The 12241-nt window shown below is 33.6% G+C and overlaps 1 protein-coding gene across 8 annotated transcripts in view; it reads right to left on the bottom strand.

Moving 5' to 3' along the window:
• The window catches only part of LOC143225216 (roundabout homolog 1-like), a 200333-nt gene that overhangs the window by 95224 nt on the left and 92868 nt on the right, over positions 1–12241 (bottom strand). For all 8 annotated transcript variants that reach the window (XM_076454234.1, XM_076454231.1, XM_076454237.1 and 5 more), the window contains exon 2: positions 6026–6322. In XM_076454234.1, the coding sequence (XP_076310349.1) occupies positions 6026–6322 (297 nt within the window). The remainder of the gene's footprint in view (positions 1–6025; positions 6323–12241) is intronic.

The following is a 12241-nucleotide window of genomic DNA, read 5'->3' as shown; positions in this document are numbered from 1 at the left end:
CACTGCTAAATTAGGGATGGGTAGCGCAGATAGCCTTCGTGTAGCTTTGCGAAAAATTCATAAACAAAAACAAACACACATATGTTTTTTTCTTTCAAAGAAACCCGTAAATTTACCTAAAATTATCGCAGAAGAAACAAAGCTCCCATTTACCTAGACATTACAAATGTTTAAATAATTACTAAAATCGCATATCTTTCTAAAAATTGTCAGAAGAGTTTCATTATTCCATAGTTAGTATGTATACACATTTTTATAGGCATAATTAAAATGTCCTCTTCAAACATTTACCATTAACAATCTCTGTGTCAGAAGGTCGACAAATAGGCAGTGTAAACAGATAACAACAACAAGAACAACAAAAGGAGAATGTTAAACAGCAATTAATGGTTTTGGTTTTAGCTTAACTTTTGTATTTTCGAAGTAACTCCACTCTCAAACTCATACCAAAAATTATATTTTTATTCACAACATGGCCGCTGAACAACTTCATATAAACCAAAGTAGCATAATAACATTGAACAGTTATTTAAGTTAGTGCTAATAAGAAAAGCTATACTTATATTCCAATTACTTAATACGTTTTGTTGAGTAATAACTTGCATACAAAGGATTGGTTGCGTATTTTGAATATGCAAATCAGCATTTTACGCGAAGTTGATGTTGCTATTAAAGAGACAAGTCTCATTCAAACATAAAGCTACCATCAAGAAAAGTAAATCTACTTTCAACTCTACAACAGAAATGTGCGTGGATTGGAAAAACACAAAATATTCATATTGCTTGCAGTGTGTTATATCTGATGTGTTGATGTTCTAAGGGTTATGTATTTACTTGACAATTCATTATGAAGACACTTTATGTCCCTAATAACACCTCATTTGAATGTAAAATCTGTGTCACGCGTCATGTGACAACCGACATAAATTGAGATTTATTGCTTATAACATATTGTGGGTAATTTCTCGATGAGCTGAAACGACCTCTCATTAATATCATGTTAAAATAGATGATTAGTTTAACTAAGTTTTAGGTGTAATATTTTTATGAATGCGTATAAACTTTATATGCTAATCCTCATGCTATGTTTTAAATATTTAAATAAATGCATAATCTATATGAGCAGAATTATATCGGGAATTCAACTTATTGGTAAAATCATTTTAAAAGGTTAAAGAGTCCCTGCCTCCATTGTATAACGTTCATTATTTGAATACTGTGAGCAATTAGATAACACTTACATGTTGTACTGTCAGAAAAGTCGTCTTAAAAACGTGATATTTATTCAAAGCTACCAGGGCCCGGCATGGCCAGGTGGGTTAAGGCATGTGACTCATAATCTGAGGGTCGCGGGTTCGAGTCTCCGTCGCACCAAACATGCTCGCCTTTTCAGCCGCGGGGGCGTTATAATGTGACGATCAATCCCACTCTTCGTTGGTATTAGAGTACCCTAAGAGTTGGCGGTGGGTAGCGATGATTAGCTGCCTTCCCTCTAGTCTTACATTGCTAAATTAGGGACGGCTAGTGCAGATAGCCCTCGAGTAGCTTTGCGCGAAATTGAAAAACAAAACAAACAAAGCTACCAGGCGTTTGTCATGACTATCATAAAATATACGGTAATATGTACTATACTTTTATTTAACGAGTTAAGTGATCAAGTTCGATTTATTACTTGGTTATTTTCAATGAATAACTTGGGTGACAATAACATACACGATTTCAGAATAAAACCCCGACAAAGCACACAAGTCGTTGGGGTTCCAACTTTTTATAGTCATGATTTATTTTGCGTTATCCGACAGATGGCGACACAATTATTTTCAGCCTATCCGGTTACGTACACGTCCATCATAAGACTTATCAGAAATGTTCATTTTTCTTTGTACAGATCAGTTACTTATGAAACTTATGCGCATGATTTATATTTCTTCGACTGTTTGCATCGTTTACAAAGCAAATCAAGTTATAGTTAGCTTATTCATTGCGTAGAGCTTTATACGAGGTCAAACATCAAAGGTACAGAAAACTTAGCGGTTGCTAACTGCTGCACTTAACAATGAAGAAATGGGTGGTAACATTCCTAGAGCCTTCAGCGGAGTTCCTTGCTATCGGTATATATTTCCTTATGCTATCTTTCTGATCTCGGAACACCCGTTAAACTATTGCCCATAAATTATATGCGGAATAATGAATTCAACCAATGGACTTTTGTAATTTGCTCATCTCGTGGTGACGAGAAACTCACTTGAAGTAAAAGTGTATCTCAAGACGACTGATATGTGCATTAAAACATTAAAGTAGAGAACAACGTTTCGATCTTCCTAGATCAACTTCAGGTTAACAAACCTAAGAAGAACGAAATGTTGTTCTCTACTTTATTTTAATAAAAGTTTTAATACCCATACTAACCGTCTTAAAATAGAATTTGCTCATCTTTAATCACCTTTTCTGGTCGTTCCAAATGAATGAGTTTATGGTTATTTATACAGTCATTATTCATGTAGAAGCGATTTATATCATAGAATAAAAATAATGTCTGGTTGTAGCTACCCCCGTGAAAACAATTGGTGTTTTGTAGAGTTACAGTTGTAGTTAGAATATATAAAGGTAGTAGGAAAGTTATAAAGAACTTATTTTGAATGCTCAATCGACTAAACCTTCTGGTTTACTAGAAACTTATCCTTTTTTAATAACCCTTTGAATCGGTTGAGATATATACCTCATTCCTAAAACTGACTCATTGAGACGTAGCCCCTTTCCTGATCTTTTAACTTAGTTAAGAAGTTGCCTTCTTTTCAAGCCTTTGACGCATATCTCTTTCCCAACTCTTTAATTCAGTAAAGACATATCCTCCTTGTCTTGGTGTCTCAGTCAAAACGTACTTCCCTTTCCTGACCCTTAACTCTTATTTGAGAGGCTCCTCTCTTTCCTAACCTTCTGTTCTAATCACGTGTGATTTAAAGATCTTGGTCTATCTGTAATCTATTTTTGTTGTTATTTATTAAGCACAAAGCTACACAAAAGGTATAGTGTGTGTGTGTGTTTGTTTTTCTTATAGCAAAGCCACATCGGGCTATCTGCTCAGCCCACCGAGGGGAATCGAACCCCTGATTTTAGCGTTGTAAATCCGGAGACATACCGCTGTACTAGCGGGGGGCGAAAAGGTATAGAAACCCTGTTTTTAGCAGTATAAATCCGCATACATGCCGATGTGCCACTGGGGGGGCATCTATTTTTCTCACATTTAAGTCTTTCAATTTATTAGTTCTAAAGTTTCTAGCTGACAATTTCTTAAAAAGTGAAACACATGTACAATTTTTCAGAGTATTTATGCCGACTTAATTAGATTTTTTTTCAGAAGCATAACAATAACCGAATTTTAGTAACTGTAGAGTAAAAACTTGATAGTTTCAAGAATCATGATCAACACATTTTGGATTATTGAATATGTTCTGGTGAGTTCAGAGTGCTGCTTCATTACTGCAGTGTCAGTATATATACCTGAGAAAATACGAAATTCAACAACAAATTTTAAATAAAGAAGCATGTTGATGTATTATAAGAATATACATTAAATTATTATCAATTCAGGGTTCCGCTTTATGAAATTTAAAATTAACAATTTAAGTGGCCAAGAACTTCTATTTTATGAAAACTCTACAACTCTCCGATACTTTCTCGAGTTTTTCCTCCTACTGGAACGTTAGGTTGTTCATTGTATCCCTTTATTTTATCACATTTATAATTTTTCTTTTTTGAACAGTTTTCAACGATAAGAAGAAAGGCAGGTTTTGTCTTAATAAGAACGAACATAAATCAGTTTACAAACTACTCTACGTACAAAGTAATTATCCATTCTTTTTCTGTGCCGTGACACACGCATAAAGAGACGTCACCTGCTTCTAATGAATCCCTTCAGAGTGTTTTCTACACAAACTCCGGGAGACGTTAGAGAGTTTTGCACGCAATATACGCTAAGTCGTTTGAGCCAATAATTCAAAAGTTCGTTAAAAATGGGCTGCCAAAAGGTTCAGCTGAGTAGGAAATGTGGCGTTATACACTTGATACAGTTGGTACGTTGGATATTATGATAAGGAACGGTAATGTTCGCCTTAACACAAGCTGCCGTGGTCCACGTGATAAATGACTATTTTCATTGGTTTTTCTTCGATGTTTCTCAATGGGAATGACAGAATTACATTAAAAATTAGACCAAAATATTTAAAAACATTAATTATTTAGCATCATATAGTTTCAGAAGGAGGTCATTCATATAAGACATAGACATCGGTAAGAATAACTGTTAACACTTGTACCTTTTATGTCATAGCAAAGTTGTATTGGAAATAGCATTACCTAAAATGACTAAACAAACATTGACATTTTTAAGGTTACAATATAAGCATCTAAAAATTAAACTGAATTACAAGTGGTTTCTCTCAATTCTTATGTGAAAACAACAACAAGATCGTAATTTCTTACTAAACAATATCTTAATCCATAGGTTAAAAGTACGTTTTGTATTTCAAATGAGAAAACTTTGAAAATAAAATATATTGATCTGCGATTTTCGTATTTTTCAAAATCAGTATTACGAAACAATTATATTCACATGAGAATTTAAGATATCTAATCCAGCTTTTGTCTTAAAACGAGTTATGTATTTCCTTTTATGGAATGCCATGTTTTTAACCACTGTCTTATATTTCAGTGATTAATTTATAAAAGCTTGCTTTGAAAGTGTGAAGTGGATGACCTTGTCTCGCTGCGCTACATGACACCCCAACATTTTTCAATAAAAACAGAGTGCTGTTATTTGACACGTCCAAGAGAAACCTAAGCTTATCACTCAACACTTGCAAACGTGGAAATTCACACGGAGTCAGTGATTTTTGTCCAGTAAAAAGTAAGGTTATCGTCTTATCACCTGTGTTTGCTTGTCATCATTCGGAGAAACCAGTTACATTGGGCGTTTGCTCATTCCCATTATGCCAGAAGTGCTCGTTGAAATTCTCTTTCTCAACGTTTATTTACCTCAAATGGGGCGTTTAATAAGTCCATACTCATCGTCGGAAAAATGATTTATCTGAAATGTTTATTGTTATAAATTCATTGGTAATAAAGTGCTTTTTGTGACCACAGCTAAACATAAAATGGAACTGTCGAAGAAAAACGTGAACACACATTTTACTTTTAAAAATAATCTATAAATGTCTGGGTAGAGTTCGAATTAACATTCAGTCACGGAGTGAGCTATAAATGAGATACTGTTTAAGAATAAGGATTAGGTGATGGTCGTATTCTTAACAACGAAGAACCTGTTATCAAGCTTCATAACTATTGGATCTAAATCACGTAGTAATCATGTTCTGATAGCTTAATACACACAGAAAAAAGTATTAATAAAAAGGGCGTGTTATGCACGTGCAAATGAATTTGTAGTTATCTCAGTGTAGCATAAGTCAGGATAACAGTGTTTAAGGTCATTTGTATTGTGCGATAAGACTGCTGTAATTTATGTTTAACATTATCTATACTTAAGTCACGGTATCATGGTATTATGATTTGCAGTATTGGTCAGGATAACGGTAACTCAAGTGTACCTTTATACTGGTCTTTCAGAAAGAATAATTAACTTTCAACTTGTAGATTCAGTTGAACGGTAAGTGTCCAACTTATCTTACTTGTCCTTAAAATTAATCTCGAGAGATGACAACGCTTAGCGATACAATTAGTACAGAAAAATGGTCATTTGACTTGCGTTTAATGAAGAATTGTTTCATATCGAATAAAATGAGTAAATGACGATAATTTCTTCAATGATTAGTAACCAGTTAAACATTATCATTTTGTGGAATACCTATGCACAAAACACACTCACAATTAAGCATTAAGACGTCGGGAAATGAGCGCATTCTTCCAAAATATTTGTACCAATAGACATGTATATACTTGGCTAGCTCTTTATGAGAGAAAAAGAACCTCTTATGTGTGTGAAATTTAAGATAAGAATCTGATTACAAACCTGCAAGTTCAATGGTTGCATTTCGACTTCTAGCTACACCGAGAAAGTTCCGAGCCACACACCAGTATGTGCCAGTATCTTGTTCTCTTCTGTTCTGAATGATGCGAAGGAAGAAAAGAGAGACGCCTTTGGGCAAGATCATCCGGTTTGGCGTATCATGAATAATCCGTTCTCCATTGTGGTACCACTCAATTTCTGGAGTCGGTTCTCCATCCGCTTTACAGTTTAATTTGGCAGGTTCAAATTTCTTAACTGCGAGATCAATTGGATGTTCTGTAATCTTTGGTGGTCGTTGAACTGTGAAATGAAAAAAAAATTAGATTACCTCTTTCTAATTTAAGAAAAAAATCACCTTAGAAGAAAAAGCCATCTGAATAGCTTTGGAAACAAACTTGGATTTTTGTAGGTGTGTGAGGACGTGACTTACCGATACACATGCACACCCAAAAGCTTCGACAGTCAACACTCTGCCGTCCACTTTCTTTTATTATCCCAAGAGCATTAAGAGAGAGACAAAAATATTCCATTGAAACTATGAGTAAAAACACTCAGTTTGTTTGTCCGTAGTTTATACATATATGTATATAGCAGTAGAGAACACTTATAACACAAACACCTGGTCTAGATGGACAAATTGAATGCAAACACAGTTTCGTGATAATGGTCAAAATTACTTAATGAGTAACATTAAATTTACTGTAAAAGACAGGTATTATATTACTATTTAAAGTTATTATTGTTACTATTAAGTTATAGGATAACCCTAGTTAATGGTTGTAATTACTGTTGAAAAGCACAATTTAACATCCATTACTTTCAGATAGAACTGAGAACATATACAACTAATCATAAATGTGTTGTATTGCGCGGTTGACATTTTCATATCATGGTTATAGTCATGAAATAGATTTGGATGAGAATACATGACTCATTCAATTTCTGTACAAATTGTTTCACATTCTTTGTAAAACTTTACTTCACAATTATTAAACCACAATTATAGATGCAAAAAAAATTCTGAAATTGAATAAACACTTTAAAATCATACCAATAATTTTTAGAAAATAATTTTTTTATAGCTGTTCAAACTTTCAAACTCTTGTGTGCCGCCAAAGTAAAAGATGAAAATTTTTAGTAAAAAACAACAACAGCTTAGTTTTTTTAATTGCAGTAATTACGTATTTAAATATAGTTTTGTACCGACATTTAATTTATTTTGGGTGATTGATGTATCTGGATATTGTTGAATATCACCTATAACAGTGACATGTTAAGTGTCTATCACTTACTGCGAATTAATGGATCATCGTTATAATTGTTTGTTATGAAAGTCTTTCAGTCTTTATTACGAATTATGATTGATTTTAATATTAATAAAATTAATTATTCTCTTCTACAAAATAATAGATAAAATATTTCTGTAGTTTAGTTGTTAGTAAAAACTTTCGAGCAATGCTAGCAAACTATTGAGATCGAAACCAAATTTTACGTAACTGGCTTAAGTTACATAATGTTATACATCAGAACATAAGAAAAGATAACATACAAACAGAGAATTCTATTCAATTATCAGTTGGATTATCTTGCTGTTAACAATGTTTTTGCTCATAATCTTAATATCTCACAAGTCTATGTTGATTTTCAATTAGAAGGTAATAAATTATATGAATATAGAAATAAGAACCATATGATAACCGCTTTTACATCTTAATGTGTTGCTTATCAGCTGTAATTATTTCAGCTGAATATAACCACATTTTATCTTTTTATAGAGATAATGAAATTGCGAAAATGGAGACCACAGAAAAATGTCACAACAACTGATTATTTTACAGAGTAGCTTAAGATTTGATTTTTACGTACTAAAAGAGAAAATCCTAGTTTCTAATTTTCGTCACTATGTCTGTGTTTACACAAGTTTCACTAGTGGGTTTTCAGATTTAATACCACTGTATGCAAAGACATTTTTTAAAATAAAACGTTTACGATTTTAATACTACAAACTGTTTGTAGTTTGTGTGACTTTTAAACACAGTAAATAGTTTTGTAAATTTGTAAACCTACCTATCAAAAGCACATAAAGAAGGGGAGATTTTAATTTTATTACTGATGAAAAGATATAATATAGCTAGTTTCATCGTAAGAAAACAAAGACACACGTTTAACTTCCTGTGCACGAACTGAGTGTAAAATAAAACAAACACCTGAAGTCAGGATTGTCTAAATAAACGATAAGACTGTAAGGATCTGCACTTCTAGCTTGTTATGGATTTAAAAATCAAAGATAGATTTATTTATTTAATTTAATTTGTTGATTATTTTGTTTGAAGGAAGAGTGCACTAAACGAATCGCTGGCTCTTTCCAACTTTAGTATTTAGGAACAATCGCCCCCTTCGTCCCACGAGTGTATGTGATTGTTTAACTACAGTGAAGTTGGTGTTTTAAACTAAGCGAGAGTGAGTTTTGCTTTATTAGATCGCGAGTTGTGGGTTTAACTTTGGTTGGGTGTGGATGAGAGTTGATGGAAGGAAAGCAGATCAGTAAAAGCCCACAATTCATAATTGCTGGATGTCTTCGTGGTTATCTGAAGACATAATTATTTTTTTCCCTTTCCCTTTTTGGAAGGTTCGATAAGTATGTGACCAAGCAGCCAGTTCAATATACACTTTCTAGAGATAGATTCATCAGGAAAAAATGTAACGTACCAAAGAAGTAGCAGGAACAACGCCAAGTAAAACGGTTCAGGAGATAATGACCCATTGTGGGTCCAATGAACTTGTGAATTTTGATGTGGGGAAACTGAAATATTTGGATTAAATCCACTATCACAGAACAAACACGAAATGTTCGATCTATCCTGTGCTCAGGCTGTAAAGTAAAAGAAGAGTAGCACACCATGAACGTAAATAAAACTTTGTTTAATATAGTTTTATGTATTAATGTAGTTTTATATATTAATATAGTTTTATGTATTAATATAGTTTTATATGTTAATATAGTTTTATGTATTAATATAGTTTTATATTTTAATATATTTTTATGTATTAATATATTTTAATATAGTTTCATGTATAAATATAGTTTTATTTCTTCTTAATTTTTTTCTTGTAATAAATGGGGCACTTATAATTTTGTGCAATGAGGAGGTGAGTTCGTTTTTTCGGTAATAATTAATGAAGAGTGTAGTTAGTCTGTCTCATAGATCCAACACAGAGGTGTAAAAGAAAGTGGAAAATGAGGTGTATATGATCGAGAGAAGTGAAGGAATGTGCTCCACAGGCGCACCCATTACGGCTGAGGTCAGGGCTTGCCTTAGGGTCTTGATTAGGGTTCTGAATTAAATTTTATGCATTATCATGCTCCTCCTGAGAGTAGTTTTCCTAATTTTGGTGCATATTATACTGAGACAGATTGAAAAACGGGAAGGGCTGGCCTCCCTACTTACTACACCACTGATGGTTCTGTACCAGTAAGTCCTTTTAACAGTTTGCTGTCTTTCACGTCAGTTCTTGGTGTTTGGCTTTCACAGATAAGAAAGCTAGGAACCAACAGCTGAAGAAACTTTGACATTGAAAAAGTTAATACTGTCGAAACAAATCTTAAATGTACAATCGAGTATGAGTCAAAGCCGAATTTAACTCTACTTGGAAAGCTCAGTAACCCATCCTTTTCCACAGGTTCTTCAGTACTGACAGAGAACACCCAGGACCTATATGAAAAAAGCTGGACAACCTGGCCCTGTTCTTTCTTCACTCTAGCCCCGAGGCCTGTTAGTTTAGTCGCATCTCACACAAGGCCCACCCAAACATCCAGAGGAGGCACAAACTTGTCGGGTAACACCCAAAGATAGGGCCTCAATAGCGCGTGCTGCAAACAGCTGCGGGATGCGAAACCAATGTTTTTCATGAAATTTGGTCATACTTAGTTAGGTTAGTCTTGACCGTCTTCACGTTCTTTCTTGAAGGGGTGGGAGAGGGTGTCTAACAGAGATAAACTTGGCTTGACGTGGTACTGGATCTGCTAAAAATGTTTCGACACCACAGTTTATCTTTCATGTTTGTCCATTAGGCACGGCAAAAAGAGTCAATCGTTCGACGCTGAAATCTTAAATGTAACTCAAAAGAGAAGAAAAAAAGTACAAATTTCCATTAGTCCTAAATCAATGGAAAATGAAAAATACTTGACAATTTTTCTATAGCCTTATATAAAAAAATGAAAATAAATGATCACAATTTGTCAAGTTCTATAAGAAGATGAAGAAAGAAAAATACTTTGCTATTAGATGATAAAATTTGTTCTCTATTTAAATCACATAAAAAGAACTTTGAAACTTTAAGGCTTTCAACAGATGGACCTGTTTTATCCATGTATAAAGAGTCGCAGAGCGTGGATATGTAGAACCATTTTATATTTAGTAATTTTTAAAAATGTAGTGAGGACATACATTTTAGTACATTTTTTTTTCAGCTGTTTAGTGACATTGGTGAAGAAAATGCAGTTTCTGTTTTCGCTCAAAAACTTTTAAACCTCATGAACCGATTTATTAAAATGCATTTTGTAGTTAAAAGAACTAGCCCAAACATTTTCATTGCAGTAATAAATGTTTGTATACGTTCTATACTAGGATATGGACTACGTTGCATATAAGAGGTTTAACAGAATATTTGTGACTTTATGTGTCCAGTATAAGAATATGGACTACGATTTAGATAAGAGTTTTAACAGTAACTTTGTGTGTTTATATATTCAGTATCAGGATATATACTACGATTTAGGAAAGAGGTTTGACAGCAGTTTTGTGTGTTTATGTTTCCAGTATCAAGACGTGGGCTGCGCTTTATTTAGATAAGAGTTTTAACAGTAACTTTGTGTGTTTATATGTTCAGTATCAGGACATAGGCTACGGTTTAGAAAAGAGGTTTAACAGCAGTTTTGTGTATTTATGTGTCCAGTATAAAGACGTACTTTAGATAAGAGTTTTAACAGTAACTTTGTGTGTGTATATACGTCCATAGAACTATATTTTAATAAAGAAGTAGATGAAAAATATAAGAGTAATTTTTGAAGTTAATATAAAATTTGTTGAAGCTACTACAAGGTATGGAGGAATCAAGTCACACAGGAGGAGACACTTGACTACAAAACAGCTAAGATATGACAAATATTTTTAACAAGAGGCTAAACATATCATTGGATCAAATTTAATCGAAATCTGTCTGTCAATCGCTTTCAATTACTAAAATTCAAATACTGTAAACTACTATGTTTTTTAGTTCTATAATCATCGACAAATTTGGTAACACTAGGAATTATTACAACAGTTTTAAGCCAAGGTTCGTTTGGTTTGTTTTGAACTTCGCGCAAAGAAACACGAGGGCTATCTACGCTAGCCGTCCCTAATTTTGCAATGTAAAACTAAAAGGAAGGCAGCTAGTCATCACCACCCACCGCCAACTCTTGTGATACTTTTTACCAACGAATAGTGGGATTGGCTGTCACATAATAACGCTTGCACGGCTAAAAGGGCAAGCATGATTGATGTGTCGGGGATTCGAACCCGCGATCCTCAAATTACGATTCGAGTGCCCTAATCACCTGGCCATTCCAGGCAACTAAAGCTTGTAAAAAATAATATTAACGTATTGTTCTCAATAAGAGTATTACTCTATAGATAATTAACAATATATATCAAAGCAAATGCTGCAATCTTTTGATAAATTTTATGAATTTAATCATGTTGTTTTAGAAAGAAAATGCCCTTTAGTGGTTTAGCCCTAATTTTGAAGGCTTATAACGCTAAAAACACGGTTTAGACACCCGTACAACACTAACAGCCATTGTGCAACTTTCTACTTAACATTAACCAAACAAAGTGAAAGAAAAATAAAATAATCACATCTCTGTTATAAGAACTAGCTACTTCTGTACTTAGCAAATTTGTCCAAAAACACGTGAATAATGATCAACATTTTAATCTTATACGTGAGAGCAATCTTAATATATTTTATACATTCAACCACATTAATTAACAGAAACTGTGGGGAAGGATTACGAAATTCAATGCATTTCTTCTCGCACCACCTACAGTGGTAAAAGGCAATTATTTGCCTCTGCAGGAGTCATTTCAAAATCAGCGAAAGGGTCAGTGTTCTACGCAATTTCACGTGAAGTCCTTTAGTCTTTCCCCTTTGTGCTTCGGTCTAAAGTGTTCATAA

The sequence above is a fragment of the Tachypleus tridentatus genome, chromosome 9 (assembly GCF_004210375.1).
Source record: "Tachypleus tridentatus isolate NWPU-2018 chromosome 9, ASM421037v1, whole genome shotgun sequence".
In the NCBI taxonomy this organism is placed as follows: Eukaryota; Metazoa; Arthropoda; class Merostomata; order Xiphosura; family Limulidae; genus Tachypleus; species Tachypleus tridentatus.
This window is presented reverse-complemented; position numbering and strand designations above follow the sequence as displayed.